We start from the raw sequence: 18,983 nt of genomic DNA, 5'->3' as shown, positions 1-18,983 counted from the left end.
CAACGGTGTAGATTTGGCCACAAGATTCGTTGCTACTTTTGCTTGGCTATATTTTTCGTGTTCTCCTCTAGCGCTTCCCCTGGCCAGACGTTGAGACACCTCCCCAGGCGATAGATTTGACAGGGGCAAATAATTCACCTTAATGCTTCAGAACACAGGACTTTGCAGACAGATGCCAGGTTCTGAAACAGCTTTCATGGAAGACTATCTGCAAGGGAGGAGGTGGGGCTCGACATGGCTGCCTTTGCCTCCGGCCCACTCCCCTTTGCCTGCTTCCAAGGGGAACCCACGAGGAACTTGGAAAAAGCTAAAGCACCCTGACTCTGTTCTCCGTTTGCACGCCTTTATTATCTCGGGCCCCCTCCCCCGGGCCCGGCTGTCTTCTCGGATAAAGCTGCGCATGTATGCCCACCACCGTGAGGGCAGCTGACACCGCAAGCCCAGTCAAAGAGACGGCAAGGCAGAAACGGGGGACGGGGGTCGCTCTGTTCACTCCATCTCAAGGCCGCTGCGTCCAGCCCCTAGTCCAGAGATGACAGCTTGCCAGGACCCATGGCAGCTGAGAAAGAGGGCACTGATATGGGCGTGGAAGAGACGGGCATCCCTCAACAGGCAGCCTCGAGCCCAGGCCCTGGCCACAGTGGCGCACAGCATCTGGATGTGAAAGGAGGAGGAAGAAAATTGGTCTGTCCTGCAGCTGAGTTGGGCGCTCTTCTTGGGAAAGGATGCCCACTCTGTCCCGCCCCTCATCCCACGAGAAGAGCAGTGTGGAGCCAGGATCCCGGCCAGGACGACACCTATGCGAAGAGAAGAAGAAGAGCTGGGGTTTGGTGCCCTCCCTTTTACTACCCGAAAGAGTCCCAAAGTGGCTTAGAATTGCCTGCCCTTCCTCTCCCCACAACAGGCCTCCTATGAAGGAGGAGAGGCTGAGAGAACTCTGATATCACTGAAGAAGAAGAAGAGCTGGTTCTTATATGCCACCTTTCTCTATCTGGAGAGTCTCAAAGCGGCTTACGTTCACCTTCCCTTTCCTGTCCCCACAACAGAAATCCCTGTGAGGTGGGTGAGGCTGACAGAGCCCTGAGTTTACTGAACAAGAAGAATTGGTTCTTACAAGCCACTTTTCTCTACCCGAAGGAGTCTCAAAGCAGCTTCCAATCACCTTCCCTTCCTCTCCCCACAACAGGCACCCTGTGAGGGAGGTGGGGCTGAGAGAGCTGCTCTGATCAAAACAGACACTGAACAAAGTTCAGAAAATTCTGGCAGGGGCTCATGGGAATGGCAGTCCATGGACATCAGGAAGACCACAGGTTTGACGACCCCTGCTCTAACCAGCAACTGTTTCTTCCTGGCCTTCTGGAAGCCACGCGACATGTCCCCCCTTCTTACCTGGGCAAGTATGAGACATTCCTTCCCTTCCAATGAATCTCCCATGGAGGGGGGACTCTCACGAGCTGCCTTCCTCTTGGGCTGTTTCTGAAGCTGCAGAGTCTCCGGCGGGCTCGACCAGATAACCGTAGGAGAGCCCCACCATGATCTGGAAGAGAGGGGAAGGAAAAAGGGAGGCCAGAAATCAGACCCAGAAACTATTCTGCGTCCCCGTGCAGTCAACATCTCTCTGGAGGCCTCAAAGCGGACTTTTTCCTGTAAGCCCTGTGGGGGGATCTTTCGTCCTTCTGTCCCACTAAAATGAATCCTAAATGCTTATAACTGATCAGAGCACATCCACGAACCCCTGGTTGGGAATTGCTGGGTTAAGCACTTGTCTCTTTCCCTCTCCTTCTGGGGGAATATTAAAGGTAAAGGTATCCCCTGTGCAAGCACCGAGTCATGTCTGACCCTTGGGGTGACGCCCTCCAGCGTTTTCATGGCAGACTCAATACGGGGTGGTTTGCCAGTCATTACCGTTTACCCCCCAGAAAGCTGGGTCCTCATTTCACCCACCTGGGAAGGATGGAAAGCTGAGTCAACCTTGAGCCGGCTGTTGGGATCAAACTCCCAGCCTCATGGGCAGAGCTTTCAGACTGCATGTCTGCCGCCTTGCCACTCTGCACGACAAGAGGCTCTGAGGGAATATTAAACCTCAGCAAAAAGGGCACATACAAACTCTAAAAGATCCCCCCCCTCCAAAAAAAAGCCAAGATCAAAACCACATACATATTTGTGACGTGTATCTCCTTTCTAATAACAGTGTAGACGCAGCCTTAGCTTGGGAAGATGAATGCCACTTGGGATGTGACCAGGAACTATAAGCCACAAACGTCCTGCTGCTTTCCAAGGCCGCCTTTCCCTTTGGCCTTGTCATTCCTCTTCTGCCAAACGTCTCCCCATCACCCCCACCGGCAACTCACCATCAACAAGGTCAGCAGGACCATCATGGCTCCGAGCATAATGTACAGGTTCTCTGTCAAGCTGCCGGCCCACAGCGGCCCCAGGATGGTGGCGATTCCCCCAACAGAGCGGCGGAGGCCTTGGCTGAACCCTGGGGGGGAAAGGGGTCATGCCCAACTGGGCTTACTAAAAGAGGAAGAAGAGTTGGTTCTTATATGCCACTTTTCTCTACCCGAAGGAATCTCAAAGCAGCTTACAGTCACCTTCCATTCCTCTCCCCACAAGAGACACCCTGTGAGGGAGAGGAGGCTGAGAGAGCCCTGAGATTACTGAAGAAGAAGAAGAAGAGTTGGTTCTTATATGCCGCTTTTCCCTACCGGAAGGAGGCTCAAAGCGGCTAACATTCGCCTTCCCTTTCCTCCCCCCACAACAGACACCCTGTGAGGGAGGTTAGGCTGAGAGAGCCCTGAGATTACTGAAGAAGAAGAAGAGTTGGTTCCCGTGAAGGAAAACGATGTTTTGAAGGGGGGACTCCATGGCATGGTCCCCTACTGTCCCCCGAGGGGTGAGATTAAGCTACATGGAGAATGATATCAGCTAAATATCAGGTAGGGAAATTTCCACAGTCAGAGTAGTTCAGCAGTGGAAGGGGCTGCCTAAGGAGGTGGGGAGCTCCCCCTCACTGGCTGTCTTCAAGCAGCAGCTGGACTAGGGTTGTGCGATTCGGCTGGTTCGGCGGCCGTTCCCTCCGGGCGCAGCCAGCGCCACTCCGCGCGGGGGGGAGGGCGGTGCCGGCAGCGGCGTGACAGCGCGCGCAACCACACAGGCACGCCTGCGTGGTTGCGCCCGCTGTCACGCCGCTGCCGGCACCGCCCTCCCCCCCCTGCGGTGCGGCGCTGGCTGCGCCCGGAGGGAACGGCCGCCGAACCAGCCGAATCGCACAACCCTAAGCTGGACAGATCCTTCTCCTGGATGCTGGAGGCTGATCCTGCACTGAGCATGGGATGGGACTAGATGGCCTCTATAGGCCCTTCCCCACTCTAGGATTCTGTGATTCAAAGCAGGAGGGAACTCCAACGATGGGATCGACGGAGCCAAGATCACAGCTGAAGGGCTGGGGAGGGGGGCGCTTACCTTGTGTCCTTTCCGCCGTGACCTTGGAGAAGAGCGACACCTGGGAGACGGCCACGAAGGGCAGGCCCAAGACTTGCAGGAAGACGCCCACCACCAGCTCCGTGAGGAGGAACGCGAAGCTGCCTGTGGGAGACGAGGAGCAGAATGAATTGCACAAAGTTATTGTTCAAGTGCTGATCCAGTTGGTGTGTTGTTGTTGTTGTACTGTTATATTGATTTTGATATTGTTCTATGTAAATGTTCCAAAATGTTTTGTGTAAACCGCCCAGACCCGGAGGGAGGGAGGGAGGGAGGGAGGGAGGGCATCCATCCATCCATCCATCCATCCATCCATCCATCCATCCATCCATCCATCCATCCAGTTGTAATTGTAGGTAAACATGCTGAATAGATAGATGGTCATCATTACAAGATGTTGGCTACCCTTAGCGGCAAAGGCAGTCCTGACGTTCTCAGCATTCATTCCCCCAGCTGGGGGTCCCAAGGGCAGAATGGGCCGTGGAGGATGGAGCCTACCGGACCCAGAAACTGCGAGAGTCGATTGGGAGGGCGAGAGACGGGCACACGCTGCCTGGTTACCTTGGGGCCGGGCCAGGAAGAGCAGGCCCCAGATACAGGCCACGTTACAGATGACCAGGCCAACCACGAGGATGACGCGGTCCTGCAAGCGGGTGCTGAGGCAGCGGACCAGGAAGAAGCTGCAGATGACCTGGAGGAGGAGGAGAAGAGGAGGACTGGGATTCAGTCATGCCGGACAAGACCAGCAGGAGTCAGACACCGAAGATACGGAGTCGCACGCGAGGCAAGGCGGGTGTGCGGCTTTACTCAGGCTGCGGAATTTGATTTCTGAGAGCGGAATTTTTAAATAACAGATCTGAGCAACTTGCCCTGTCCACGATGGACCAGGTTAGCTAAACAGAATCAGACCTGGTTAGCATCTGGTCAGGGTCACCGAGAAATCTCTGAAGAGGCACATCGCCCTGTCTTTGGAAACTATCAGCTTGTCCTGGGTAATGTTTGTGAAGCTTCTGTAGCATGCTTCATATCCACAGAGGCAGGCAAGTGCTTTAAGATAACGATCCCCAACCTGTGGGTTGCGGACCACATGTGGTCCTTCGACTAATTGGAGGTGGGCCGTGAAGGATGCCTTCTCCCCTCCCCCCCCCCCGGCCCTTTACTTCATCCCCCCGGCCCTTTACAACACACTTCAGGTGTCATTGTCTCCCCTCACTCCCAGATGGGACTATCTCGTTGCAGAAAAACAAGCTCAGGGTTCCCATTGATTTGTCATTGTCCTGAGTTAAAATTTCCATGAAAATAAAATGTTCCTCATGTTCATTGTTGTGGCATGTCTGTATCTTATTTTGAAGGGATGTTTAAACATTACCATAGCGATCAGAGAGCGTTAGGGCAGTGGTTGAGAGTAGAGGAGTAAACTACCCCCCCCCCACCGGGCCTCAGTAAAAGGCGTTGAGTGGTCCCCGGTGATAAAAAGGTTGGGGACCACTGCTTTAAGACACATGAATCAGTTCCAGAGGTAGTCCAACTGTGGCCTTCCAGATGTCCATGGACTACAATTCCCAAGAGCCCCCTGCCAGCGAATGCTGGCAGGGGGCTCATGGGAATCGTAGTCCATGGGCATCTGGAGGGCCCCAGTTGGACTACTCCAAGACAGCTGCTGCCAGAGCAAAAATGTTTTAAAACTGACACAGCTGGTCAAGTCGCCAACACCCAATCAGAGCCCTGCTGGGCAAAAAGCCCCAACTGGCCCTGCCCACTTTCTTAAAAATACCCAGAAAACATCAGGAAAAGTGTTGGCAGGTGCCACGGTGCCCAGGGACGCCAGGTTGGGGACCCATGCCCCAAGGCTGATCATAGAGGGACTATGCTGCCTCAGAGGGGGTGGAATCTCCGTTGGAAGCTCTTAGGAGGAGGTAGAATGAGCACCTCTCAAGGGTGCGATTTTTAAGGCCCTGAGACCGCATGGGGCTGGACTGGATGGCCCTCTGGGGTCTCTTCCAGCTCTATGTGATCTGGATTCTGAAGAGGTTCCAGGGCAGAGCCACCTGGAAGCACGAGAAAGTCAAACCGATGTCTTGAGCATGGCTCAGACACACCGCCCTGCTCCTTGAGGGCAAGCCCATGGGTCACATCTACGACAGGTCCTTACCTCCACGCCGCACAGGAAGTACATGAGGCTGTTCTCCAGCTCCCCAAAGTTCAAGTACCGCTGGGTGATGGGCGTCACCATGGTCTAAAGAGAGAAGCACAGCGGGCATTATTTGACACAGGCTGAGGAAGCCCCAAGGGATACCCACACAAGATCAGCGTAATGTGAGCTCTACCGCTCTTCCCTCCCCCTCATCAAGGATCCAGAGTATCCCTGCCCCAGACCTCTATGCCGTATGGCTAACAGCCTCTGAAAGACCCCTGTCCCAGATGTTTCTCCAGTTGTCAATGCTTCTAGCCACCACCATTTCCTGCAGCAGTGAATTCCACACGTTAACAAGGCTTTGGGTTAAGAGGGGCTTCCTTTGACCTGGTCTAAGCCTGCTGCGCATTAATTTTATTGAGGGCCCCTGAGGTCTCTACCTCCTCTGTCTCATAACAAAATCAGAGTCTGGTAGCACCTTTGAGACCATCAAAGATTTATTCAAGGTGGGAGCTTTTGAGTGGAAGCACTCTTGTTGTGCTACTTCAGACCAACACGGCTACCCACTTGAATCTATCCTCTGTCCCATGTTTAATTTTGTAAATTTTCTCAACCCAACTTAAAACATCACATGTAGTTGGGCTTCTACGACCTCACAGGCCTGTTCTGAGGGCAAAACAGGGAAAGGCAGCCTAACGCGCAGTTCCCAGGAGAAAGGGGCGGGGGGAGGGGGAGGCAGAAAGATGTTCAGAGTTACAGCTTCCTTCACAACATTGTGAGGCACTGAGGTACGGCAAGCAGGCTGCCACCCTAGCAGGGAAGATGGGCAAGCTCCCACATCCTTGGGCCTCCCCCATTGCAATGGAAGCAGGAAGTAGTTTCTTGTTTGTATCTGGAAAAACTGTCACGACGCTCTAGGAATCTGTACATCTCTACGGGCAATGCAGAGGACTGAATTCCTAGAGTGCCAGGATGTCACTTCCTGGTACAGACAGGAAGTGACGTCAAGTTGTACAACACAGTGTGGCATCCCTCCAAACACCCCCCCTCCCCCAAAAAGGCTCCCACGGACAGCAATGGTCTATCTGAAACATTTAAATCCCGCGTTATCTTCGCCAACTCAAGGAGGCGAACGAAAGCAAAGACAGCCCAATGGACCAGATTAAGAACAGGCCCAAAAGGTGCTCTTGCTTGGGAAGAGGCACCCACCTCCAGGGCCGTCTGATTGAAGAGGGTGATGAACTGGGCAGTGAGCAGAACCACCACCTCCTCCCGCAAATACTCTGGAACGACAGAAAAAGATCAAACTTTTCCACGGTTGAGCGTTTAACAGTCTCACTGCCAAAAGGAAAACTGGAACCAAGAAGGAGATTCCTAAGGGTCATGTCGTCTCACCGACGGCTGAGATCAAGATAATTGTGGCACAGAATTCCCTGTTACTACATATGGATGCGAAAGGCGGACAGTGAAAGAAGAAAGTGTATTTAAACCGGAGAGGACGGGGATCGAACCGGGAACTTAGAGGCTCTTCCATGGAGCCGCAGCCCCTCCCCCCTCAAGTTTGCCTAGCCAAGACCTGAACTCTGCTCTTTGGCTGCAATTTACTTTGGCTGCCGTGACTCACCTTGCCAAGCGCTGAAATTCCCAAAGGGGCTCTTCTCTGCCCCACAGGCTGCCTCCTCGTCTGCCAAGTGGCCATTCGGCACATAACGGCCCTCGTCCCCCAGGACAGCCCCCCGGGCTTCAGCGCAGGTGCTCCCGTAGCCCCCCGTCTCCACCACCACCACTTCCTCCGGCTGGTCCCCCTCGTGGCGCATCAAGGGCTCTTCCTCCTCCTTTTCCAACGCATCCGACGACGAGGGCACGACCCTCTCGGAGCGAGGGGGCGGCAAAAGTGGGAGGTCGTAGTACATGGTCATCACAAGGAACTGCAGCAGAACCCACACCAAGCACATGAAGAGCTGGGGAGGGGCGAGGAGAGACAGATTTTTATCCAGGTTTGTCATTTTTATTAGGTGCCCCCGGTTATCACAGATACACTTGTGCTAGAAGAAAAGCCATCAGAACGCATCAGCCGCCCCGGTACACCCATCTCTCCTTTGAAACCAGCTGTGTCTTTTTGTGATTCCGTGCGGTCGAACGCTTTGCTATGGAACTCAACTTGATTTCCTTCTGAAATGTTCCCGCTATAGAGAAAAGTCTTCTGGGAGGTCCCATAAAACTGAGTAAGGTGGAATTATTCAGGAGAGGTTTTGAAACATTGTCATCTGACTTTTCATGATATCCACGTCTCATTTTATTTCATCCCCCTCCCCCTTTGACTGCATCAATTCAAGCACACCCGAAGGAACGGTGACATAGAATCATAGAGTTGGAAGGGACCTCCTGGGTCATCTAGTCCAACCCCCTGCTCAATGCAGGACACTCACAACGCTATCACCTGCCACCCCCTTGAGCCTTCACAGAGGAAATCACAGATTGCAATCACAAATTGCTTTCTCTTCCCTTTGACAAAGGTCAAGCTTTCCAGCAATTAAGGACGTTATCCGTGACAAAAAGGGTATTTTATCGGTTCAGTTATCAAGCCCACCCACCAAAAAATCCCTTTAAGCTCCCTCTTCAAATTGCCACACAAAAAAAAAAGCCAGACCACCCAGCCCCTTTTGGGGCTGGCTGCGCTAGTCATCTGACCATTCGCACAGCTTCCTGTGTAGTGGGGCGGGGAGGAAGAATCAAAGGGGATTTTTCCCATTGCCGCACTAAATCGGACGTTGGTCATCATCAGTCCGATTTTGAGAAAGTGATCGTTTCCTTTTGCTAACATGTCGTCTCTGAAGGGCCACAGTCATTTGGTGCCACTTCCTTCCCCAAGGGATTTTCCTCAGAGGTGTGGGGGATTTTTAACCCTTGAATTCAAGCAGGATAGGACTAGATATAGCACTCATGGGAGCTTGATTACTGCCTTTATTAGTAAAGCCAACAAAGTATTTACTACAATAAAATCAGAGATTTATTCAGGGCGTGAGCTTTCGAGTGCAATCCCTCTTCATCATGTTCTTCTTATCATAGAATCACAGAATCATAGAGTTGGAAGGGGCCATGCAGGCCATCTAGTCCAACCCCCTGCTCAACGCAGGATCAGCCCTAAGCATCCTAAAGCATCCAAGAAAAGTGTGTATCCAACCTTTGCTTGAAGACTGCCAGTGAGGGGAGCTCACCACCTCCTTAGGCAGCCTATTCCACTGCTGAACTACTCTGACTGTGAAAATTCTTTTCCTGATATCTAGCCTATATCGTTGTACTTGAAGCTTAAACCCATTACTGCATGTCCTCTCCTCTGCAGCCAACAGAAACAGCATCCTGCCCTCCTCCAAGTGACAACCTTTCAAATACTTAAAGAGGGTTATTATGCCCCCTCTCAACCTCCTTTTCTTATATTTCTTTTCTTTCTTATATGACAGGGAATATATAACAAAAATCGATTCTGTTACATCAGTAGACTATGCCAAAACCAATACAGCCAATGATAATCCTTTGTCAAAGCAGCCAATTCATCCTCTAGAATTCAGTGTACTTTGCAAAAACACAGGGAGAAACCAAACTGCCTTTTATCAGTGATCAAAGATCCTCACCTCCCCATATGTTGCTTGCTCCATCCGTCTCCATACTGATAGATTCAAATGAGTAGCCGTGTTGGTCTGAAGTAACACAATAAAAATCAGAGTCCAATGGTACCTTTAAGACCAACAAAGATTTATTCAAGGCGTGAGCTTTTGAGTGCAAGCACTCTTCCTCATGATCGAAGTTCATAGTCTGAGGAAGAGGGCTTGCACTCGAAAGCTCACGCCTTGGATAAATCTTTGTGGGTCTTAAAGGTACCACTGGACTCTGATTTTCCACTCAAAAGCTCACGCCTTTGAGGAAGAGGGCTTGCACTCGAAAGCTCACGCCTTGAATAAATCTTTGTGGGTCTTAAAGGGACCACTGGACTTACTGATTTTTACTGATGATGCTTGTTTAACAAATTGTAATTTTTAGTATCCAGAAACTCCACAGACACAGAAGTGCCGAAACCAAGAGCCAAGATGCCGACTGTAAACAGTATTTAGTTACTGGATACTTTTACAAGACGTCCGAGATCAGGGCAAGTCAAGCTCTGAGCGTGGTAACAATAACTCCAAGATGTTTTTCAAAGTGTCTCGTGAATGCAGACTAACCAAGCCGTAGCAAATCTGAGTCTCTCAGTGCTGGGCTGGAACCTTCGACACTCATGAAACCGTGAAAAAGACATTCTTAGTAAAAAAAAAAAAAAATTGTTAGTGGGAATTAACAACAATCAAGACTGTAAATTAAGCTTCAGAGCAGCCTGTTATGTTGGTTTACTGGGACCTGTTCCCACTTCACTCCCCGGTTAATAAAATGCACCTCTCTGAAATGACAGCGGGGAAATCCATTGACAACCAGCGACTAAAGCGGTATACGGAGGCAATTTGAAAAATCCTCCGTCTCTGCCCGACGACCGTGCTGGTTTGTGACGAGGCTCAAGCGCCACGACTCACCCCAGGCGATGTGTACTTGTTGATCATGAAGGGTCCCAGCCGGAAGTCGAAGAGGCACAGGAAGAGATTGCAGGCTGGCCCTATAAACAGACACGGCAGGTCAGACGCCCACAGGCAGACCGCATGGCCGCCAAGACCACCCAGACCACCCATCAGTATAAACCAATATCAATATCTGTTCTGGTAAGGCCTTGGAGGAGGAGCTGGTCTCATAGCTTAAGTGCCACTCAGCGGTTAACACCCCTGAGTGCCTCCTCCTCCAACCAGCGGCCAGCCAATCGCCTTCCGTCTCCCACCCGACCACCCCCTCCTCCTTCCACTTCCCTCTGAGGCTCGGAGGCTGCAGATCCCTTCCGCGTGAGAGCTGCCCCTGCCGGTGAGTTCCCTAACAGCTGCCTGCAGCCTTTCCAGGTCCTGCGGGGAGGGGGAGGCCATCCATAGAGTTCTTCCACTCCACACCCCCAGTCTAGCACCCACTGTATTCTTGAATCCAATGGGATTGGCGCCTAGTACTTGGTCTGGTCAACAGCCCTCACCCAAAATGGCCAAGGATGGGCCTGGAGGGGGTGGAAAGGGGAGGAGCCCCAGGTGGGCTTGAACACTGCTGTGCTTCCCAACCATATTCCGCACAATTGCACCCCCTCTGGGGTTTCTCGGTCTTAGACTATATAGGAAAATGCGATGGAAAGAAACCACTGTTATAAAATGTAAATAGTAATATTATGGGTCTATTGGCCCCTCCCTTCTCCTTCCAAAAGCTGTTTTCCTAGAAAAAGATTTGATGCTTTCTTGTTTTTCCACTTCTGTTTTGCAATATAAAACATGTGATGTATTCTTTTAAAATTAAATTCCTAATTTAAAAAACTCCTTAAGGAGTTGACATGAATAGGTGGCAACTTGGCAGCCTTTCAGTATTATTAGTAGTAAAAAGGTAAAGGTCAAGGTATCCCCTGTGCAAGCACCGAGTCATGTCTGACCCTTGGGGTGACGCCCTCCAGCGTTTTCATGGCAGACTCAATACGGGGTGGTTTGCCAGTGCCTTCCCCAGTCATTACCGTTTAACCCCCAGCAAGCTGGGTACTCATTTTACCGACCTTGGAAGGATGGAAGGCTGAGTCAACCTTGAGCCGGCTGCTGGGATCGAACTCCCAGCCTCATGGGCAAAGCTTTCAGACGGCTGCCTTACCACTCTGCGCCACAAGAGGCTCGTACCACAAGAGGCTCGTAATTATTAGTAGTAGCAGTAGTAATAAGAATAATACTATTAGTATTATGACTACCAGTAGTAATAATACTACTAGTATTATTACTACTAGTAATAATAACTAGTAATTCTACTAGTATTATTACTAGTAGTAGTAGTATTACTACTAGTTGTAGTAGCATTGGGAAAGGGAGGAACAAAACCAGCTTACCGATAATTAGCCCAACTTGCCGGCAAGCCATGACTGCCGCGAATACCGTGGCCCGCTCCTGCGATGTGGTGGACCGCGTCAGGTAGCCAAAGATAGACGCCCCAGCTCCTGTCCCCACACCTGGCCATCCAAGCAGAGAAAAAAACGGAAGGGATGGTGCCCAGACCCGTGTGGCCTACCCCTTCCTCCCCACCCCACCCCACGCCTGCAGAAGACACCTTCAAAGCCATACCTGCCACGAGGCGGCTGCTGAGCACCATCCACTTGGAGCCGTCGACAAAGTACATGAAGTTTCCTGGAAGAGAAGGCAGAGAAGAACATCCTGGTTTCTGTTCTTTAGAGTCCCCCTTTCTCACAGGGACTCCAGGAGGAAGACATGTGGTGGGAGGGCACAATCACAAAAAAAAACGAGATAGCCAGGCGGGATATAAATCATCTTATAAATCAGTCAACTCTTCAATGTCTGCTCAGATTTAAAGGGCCAGTTCGGTGTAGTGCAGGGGCGGCCGAACTGGGGCTCTCCAGATGTCCGTGGACTACAATTCCCATGAGCCCCTGCTGCTGGCAGGGGCTCATGGGAATTGTAGTCCACGGACCTCTGGAGAGCCCCAGTTTGGCCGCGCCTGGACAGTAACGCTTAAGAGCAGCAGCCTTTGGATTCCTCCACATGCAGCCAGCTGGGTGGCCTTGGGCCAGTCACAGTTCTCTCCACGCTCTCTCATCCCCACCCGCCTCACAAGCAACGGCCCCCTCCAGATGCCACCCACTTACCAGCTATCTGAAACAAGTTGGCAAAGAGGATGATGGCCTTGGTCTGACGGGTGCGGTCCGACCAGTACCCGAAAATCGGCCCCGTGATCAGTCCAGAGAAGCTGAAGGCGGAGATGGCTAGCCCCAGGAAGTAGGGCTCCCCCTCGAGCGTCTGCAGGTAAGCCCATATGGTGGGCAGGATCACCGCTGGGGCGGGGAAGGGGGTGGGGAGAGAGACAACAAAGAACGTGAGTCCATCTGTCTTTATATCTTAGAGAAAAAGACGATTGCCGGTGACGAGTGACAACAGCCGGCGTGATTGCAACAAGCAGAGGAGGAGGAGGCATGGAGAAACCAGCAATGGTAAATAGAAAGGAAACCTAGATCCCGATTCAGTCCAGGAGGATGCACTGCCTTCAAGTCCTTGCCTGAGCTCCACCCTAAAAGCGGGAGGGCACACTTGCCTACCTAAACCAAGCCAGAAGTGCTTTGCCACACTAGAATGCCATGCAGGAGTGTCCCAGCCCTTGCCAGGAGTTGGGTTGCCAATCTCCAGGTAGGGCCTGGAGATAGGTCTCTATTACAATTGATATTCTGACATCAATTCCCCTGGAGAAAATGGCAGCTTTGGGATGGTAGACTCTATGGCATTACGCAATGCTGAGATTCCTTCCCTCCCCAGACTCCTCCTACCCCAGGCTCCACCCCCCCCAAAAAAAATCTCCAGGTATTTCCCCTCCCAGATCTAGCAATCTTAGTGCATCTCTCCCTGCAGTGAGCCCTCCTTCTCTGTGTCTTGTGCCCACCCCTCTCTTTGAACCGTGCTGGCCCTGGTGAAGGGGGGGCATGACCCAGATTCAGGGCAGCCCCCACAAGACCCTTCCTTGTGTCGTAAATGGCCAATCCACCTTTGCCCTCCCGATCTTTACACCGCTCCCTGCAAAAAAGCAGAGTGGCAAAAATCTAGGAGCTCCTTCATCGACGAGACCTTTTTGTACCATCTATAGAAGCAAGCCGGCCTGTGCCCTTTTGCCCGCTCTCCAGCTCCTCCTTCGCTCCCCAGCAGGCCTCCTCTCTTTCCCCAGAAGGATTGCTTACCAACTCTGATTGCAGTGTGTGAAATATTAAAGCGGGTGACCTATGAAACCCAGGAGGAAGAGCGCCAAAGCTAGCGACACTCCAGGTGAGGCCTGAGGGTGCCAGGAGTTCAAGGTGAACCTAGGGCAACCTCAGCTTTCAGGGCTGGAGGACACAAACTGGACCCCCCTTCCTCCATGCTCACAGGTGCACAGGGCTCCCAAAGAGAACTCCCCCCCCCTCCGTCCGCCAAACAGAGGAAGCTGCCAAATGCTGATTCATACCTTAAGATCTATCAAGGACTCATTGCATGGATAAAAAGGAAGAAGGGGGGATTAAGGCAGCTGTTTTCCGTCCCTTGTAGGGGAGAAAGGCAGGGTACTGACAAAAGCAGAATAAATCTTGGGCAGAACTGGGCGTTCCTTCCCAGGTTCCGTGGATTCCGCCCCTCCTATCGCATGGGGCAGTGGGCTGAATTTTTTCAGCGGCTGCCCCATGTCCATGGAACCGTTTTCCAAATCATGTAAGCCAATGCAAAGCTGGCAGCACCCTGGCTATTTGATCAGGGAATACGATCCTCGGATCTTCTTTGCTCAGAGCATCCGAATTGCTGGCCAGATCGGGAGAGATGGCCCATTCGTGCACAGACCAAGCAGGGCCCTATAGGCTAGGACAGGGGTAGTCAACCTGTGGCCCTCCAGGTGTCCATGGACTACAATTCCCATGAGCCCCTGCCAGCAAATGCTGGCAGGGGGCTCATGGGAATTGTAGTCCATGGACATCTGGAGGACCACAGGTTGACTACCCCTGCCCTTGGGGACACAAAGCATAAACAGACAACCGAACCCAGCAAATCCCGAGCTTTATTTTTCACCACTGACTGTGGCACAAGTTTCCAAAGGAAAAGAGGATCCTATCCTGGAGGATCCCGTTCCCTCTAGCTGACTTCTTTCTCAATTTCAATGTCACTCCAGGCATCGGCGGAGAAAAGCCGGCACTGCAGTGATGTATCTGAAAAACCTTCACCTCTAGCAACGTGAGCCACGCCTGACCCCCCCCCCCCCCCGCACCCCCAGTTATTACCAAGCCTGGTAGATGACCATGAAATAGGGTTGCCGACCTCTGGATGATTTAGGCTGATCCTTCACTGAGCAGGGGGTGGGACTAGATGGCCTGTAGGGCCCCCTCCAGCTCTAAGATTCTACAGTATTTCCATCTTCCTGCTCACGATTTAGCAACACTCAGACCAGAGACAAATGTGGCATCAGAAGGGCCATAGTAACATTCGGCCAGCTTTGTGAGGGCACGTTCATTCCCCACCCCCACCCCCAGGGCCTGGCTCCTGCAACTGGAGCTCCCTCACCGAACTTGGCGTGACTTTGCATCCCTGAGTGTCAGAATTATCCGACACCCTGCCAGCAGAAGAGCAGTGCCTCAGGCCAAGAAGCTACAGGGGGGAGAGTCCTGGTAAATCACAGCTGAATTAGGGCAACCCCCATAGGGTTTTGGGGAGTGCCCACGGCCCAATGGTGGAGCCTCTGCTCAGCACACAGAAGGCCCCAGTTTAAAGGACCAGGTGGGAAGTGATGTGAAAACCATCAGGTTAAGTCGCTCTGCCTTGGGCCACCTTCTCAGCCCAGCCTACCTCGCAGGCTTGTTGTGAAGATAAAACGGAGGAAAGGAGAAGAATGCCAGCTGGGTCAGCACCTGGCAGCTTCCGGTGTGCATTTATTTTATTTACTGGGCTCCTCTCCAAATGGTCTCGGGGCGGCTCACAACCAATTCGGGGAGGGCCGTGACTCAGTGGTAGAGCCGCTGCTTGGCACGCAGGGGGTCCCAGGTTCAGTCCCCCACATCCCCAGTTCAAAAAGGAACAGGCAGTAGGGAATGGGAAGGGCTTCTGCCGGAGACCCAGGAGAACTGCTGACCGTCAGTCAGCAAGTGTGAGCAGGGTCCTTCATCCGTTCAGCTCGCCTAAGGCCAACACCCCACCTTCGTACATCAAGGGCTCCCCACACCCAAGTACCAGTAAGTACCAGTAAACCTCACCCATCCTAACCACAACCCTTCCTTACGGAGCCGATCCAAAGCCTGGTTCTCATTTAGGGCTGATCGGCCCGCCAAATTAGCGGGAAAGTTCTGGAAGGAGAGGAGGACACGGCTGGGCCAAAGATCAAGCCAGGCGCCAGCGACAGCAACAATCGACCCCAACTCCAGGGAAAAGGGAATAGGGCAAGGCAAGACACCACATACACACATACACAAACACACAGAGGGCCAAGGCAAAGCAGTAGTGCAGCAGTAGCAGCACTGGGACCCACACAAGGGTCTTGCGGTGCCCAAAGGTGAATCTGCTGAGCCAGTAAGAGATGCAAAGGCCAAGTCAAGGCTTTCTCCCACATGGGACATTGATTGAGGCTGGGGGTTTACCCCGACCTGGCTGGCCCAGGTTAACCCACTCTTATCCAGGCCAAGAAGCTAAGCAGGGTCAGCCCTGATTAGTGCTTGGATGGGAGACCACCACAGAAGTCTGGACCAGAACCAATGGGATGAAATTAATTCAAAGGAAATTCCGTCTAAACCTCCGGAAGAAGTTCCAGAGCGGTTTCTCAGTGGAACAGGCTTCCTCGGGAGGGGGTGGGTTCTCCATCTTTGGAAGTTTTGAAGCAGAGGCTGGAGAGCCATCAGTCAGAGAGGCTGATTTTGTGAAGGTTCAGGGGGTGGCAGGTGACAGAGGATGAGCAAGAGGGTTGTGAGCGTCCTGCATGGTGCAGGGGGTTGGACTAGATGACCCAGGAGGTCCCTTCCAACTCTATGATTCTAAGTCCAGGGTTGCTGGGCAGAGGTAAGCTATGGCAAGGCGCCTCCCAGGGACAACATGAATGGGCTGTCACTCAAGGGCGCTTCCTCCCCACCATTTGACCGGAAAAATTTCAAAGCTAGTCAGGACCTCTTCCACACCCCCAACAACCGGGCCACGGGGCAGTAGACTGAAAACCCCTCTCCACACAGAGCCAAAGATGCACACTTGGTCTTAGGCCCGTCAGTTTGCTTCTGGGGGACCTGTGGATTTATGACCTCTGAGATGCCCTAGCATTCACTGCCTCGCTCGAGCCTTGCCAGTGGAGGGCTGTGGTGGAGCCCTTGACTGAGTCAGTGTCCCCCCACACTGGACTTATGTCCTTCCTCTTCCCTTGAACTTTTCCGAGCATTATGGGGCCAAAGATCTTTTTCTCTAAGACCATCCATTGTTCCGCTGTTCACCGACTGCCTCGTGCTCTCAAGTTATAAAACAAAAACACAATGGGTTAAAATAAAACCTATTCAACAAGATACAGAGATTGTGCTTGGATTCGAACTCAGGGCTCATCCTCCAAGCTCACATCTGAACTGAGGCCACTGAGCTTCAGCCCCTCATGAACAGGAGAAGAACTGTTTTTTGCTACTAGATGAGGTCTCAAAGCAGCTTACATTCGCCTTCCCTTTTTTCCCCCCACAACAGACACCCTGTGAGGTGGGTGAGGCTGAGAGAGCCCTGATATTCCTGCTCGGTCAGAACAACTCTATCAGGGCTGTGACTAGCCCAAGGTGGCTGTATGTGGAGGAGGAACAGGGAACCCGGCTCGCCAGATTAAAAGCCACCCCTTTTAACCAGTACACCAAGGAAGGCATAGGTTCAAATCCTGACTCTGCCACCCAAGCTCACTGGGCCTTGGGCCAGCCACGCACTTCGCGGCTAGCCCACCTCACAGGGGTGTTGTCCAGGAGAAAACAATTCAAACCACTTGTGGGGGGGGGCAGACTTAAATAAAGGCCCATACCTATTGGCATATATAAGATAAACCAAGGCCTATAATCTATGGCTGAGTGGCCCAGAATGCCCGTGCCAGGCAGGGTACCTACCATATTCGATGCCCCCGGCCAAGAACAGCAGCCCGATGGTGAAGTTGGTCAGCTTCTTCCTCCGCTGGTAATCCATTGGGGCCCGAAGAAGATCAAAGCCCCGCAGGACATCAAAGCCCCGGAGACATCAGAGGCCCGGAGTCCTCACCTGGCACCTGCCGGGGGCTTCCCCGCGCGCATCCCGCCCGGCCTGCGCTCCTTGCAGCGGCTCTGCGCCCGGCGAGCAGGAGAAACTTTAAGGGTTCTCCGGAGGGCGGGGCCTCGCTGGCCGTCGTCCAATGGCGAGCGCATCCCGGCCTCCCGGCGCCCAGCCCTTGCCTGCTGCTAACCTGGCGCCGGGAGAGACGGGAAGAGGGCGGCCAATCAGGGCGCGGCGCCCGAGGAGCGCCCCGCCCCCGCGAGAAAGGACGACAGAGCGGAGAATCCCCGCCCCAGTCAAGGTGCGGGAAGGGCTGCAGGTGCCTCGGGGCCGAGGCCCAAGTCAAAGCCGGGAGTGATGCAAGGAAAGTTATGTGTCTATATATTAAAAAGCAATTTAAAAAGACCGTGGGCGGGCCTTTAGAAACAAGGCAGCCCAATGAGCCCAAATTCGTGGGGGAGCTTTCCAGTTCTCTGGGTTGCCAACCTCCAGGTGAGGCCTGGGGATCTTCTGGAATCCTAACCCATTTCCTGACTACTGGAGAGGACTTTTCCCTGTGAAAGGGACGCTTCAGAGTTTAACTGATACCATAGGTTCAAGGTGTATGGGGGTGGGGAGTCGGATTCCTCCCCAAATTTCCATCCTCCAGAAATTATGACCCTTAATCTGCGAGCCTTTTCCAGGCTGGAGCTGGCAACTGGATGTCTGAATCGTGCTTTTTAATTACGTTGTTTCTGCAGGGGGGGGGGGGTCAAAGCCCTGAGTCCGCGGAGAGGGCGGTCTGTAAATTCGAAATCTCATTCAAACACCTGCAGTCATTTTATTTTTGGGGGGAGAAGATCCTTTCGTCTGCTGTTTCTGCCATCAAGTCACCGCTGACTTGCGGTGACCCTGCTGGGTTTTCAAGAGAGGAGGCAAACAGAGGTGGGTTGCCCCCTGCCTACTTCTGCGTAGCAACCCGTGACTTCGTTGGTGGTCGGTCTCCCATCTTGCTTAGCTTCGGAGCTCTGCTAAAACGGGCCCAACCTGCTCTAGGCATCATTAAGGTGCTTGATAAGGATATATGAAACACCTTGAGCCCTGTCTTCACCATCAGAGCAAAGATGCAAGGAGAGAGTCAATTAGCAGGCAATTAGTAAGGGGTAGTCAAACTGCGGCCCTCCAGATGTCCATGGATTACAATTCCCATGAGCCCCTGCCAGCAAATGCTGGCAGGGGCTCATGGGAATTGTAGTCCATGGACATCTGGAGGGCCGCGGATTGACTAGCCCTTGAGCGCAACAAGCTGGATCATTTGGGTTCAATTCTCTTTGGGTTCTTTTGCGCGCTTTGGGTTCCATTCCCGTTCACAAAAACCGAAGGGAAATAAAATAATGTCATTAACAGCAGCCGCTTCCCCGGCTGCGAAAAGAAGGACTCGACTATTCAGCAATTGACGCTCCAGCTGGCCTTTAAAGCGAGCCAGCTGGGCCGGATTTTCCCGTGCGCATGCGCGCCGGCAAGCCTGCGCCCGCTACCAACGT

General features: G+C 52.7%; 1 protein-coding gene across 3 annotated transcripts; it reads right to left on the bottom strand.

Annotated features, from left to right (window-relative positions):
• Window positions 1-326: 326 nt before the first annotated feature.
• LOC143842919 (major facilitator superfamily domain-containing protein 8-like) lies at window positions 327-17,683 on the bottom strand. Of its 3 annotated transcripts, none has more exons than XM_077348252.1 (13): window positions 17,322-17,683; window positions 12,363-12,548; window positions 11,824-11,886; window positions 11,592-11,711; window positions 10,177-10,256; window positions 7,242-7,545; window positions 6,827-6,900; window positions 5,636-5,719; window positions 4,045-4,174; window positions 3,466-3,588; window positions 2,352-2,482; window positions 1,390-1,537; window positions 327-797 (listed from the first exon to the last, which is right to left on the bottom strand). In XM_077348252.1, exons 1-12 carry the CDS (start codon window positions 17,395-17,397, stop codon window positions 1,448-1,450), a joined length of 1,461 nt encoding a protein of 486 aa, XP_077204367.1. In that variant the 5' UTR covers window positions 17,398-17,683; the 3' UTR covers window positions 327-797; window positions 1,390-1,447. The 3 variants fall into 3 exon arrangements, with proteins under 3 accessions (XP_077204367.1, XP_077204366.1, XP_077204368.1); XM_077348251.1 differs by having other exon boundaries at window positions 7,242-7,578; window positions 17,322-17,682; XM_077348253.1 differs by lacking the exon at window positions 5,636-5,719 and having other exon boundaries at window positions 7,242-7,578.
• Between the last annotated feature and the right edge of the window lie 1,300 nt (window positions 17,684-18,983).

Source organism: Paroedura picta, chromosome 8, assembly GCF_049243985.1.
Source record: "Paroedura picta isolate Pp20150507F chromosome 8, Ppicta_v3.0, whole genome shotgun sequence".
In the NCBI taxonomy this organism is placed as follows: domain Eukaryota; kingdom Metazoa; phylum Chordata; class Lepidosauria; order Squamata; family Gekkonidae; genus Paroedura; species Paroedura picta.
This window is presented reverse-complemented; position numbering and strand designations above follow the sequence as displayed.

Excerpts from the sequence above, each read along its gene's own strand:
- LOC143842919 (XM_077348251.1), bottom strand. The coding sequence starts at position 17,397 with ATGGATTACCAGCGGAGGAAGAAGCTGACCAACTTCACCATCGGGCTG. Across the intron at positions 7,579-10,176 it reads ACAAGTACACATCGCCTGGG|CTCTTCATGTGCTTGGTGTG; the intron begins GTGAGTCGTGGC and ends GCCCCTCCCCAG. Across the intron at positions 6,901-7,241 it reads GAATTTCAGCGCTTGGCAAG|AGTATTTGCGGGAGGAGGTG; the intron begins GTGAGTCACGGC and ends CTGTCGTTCCAG.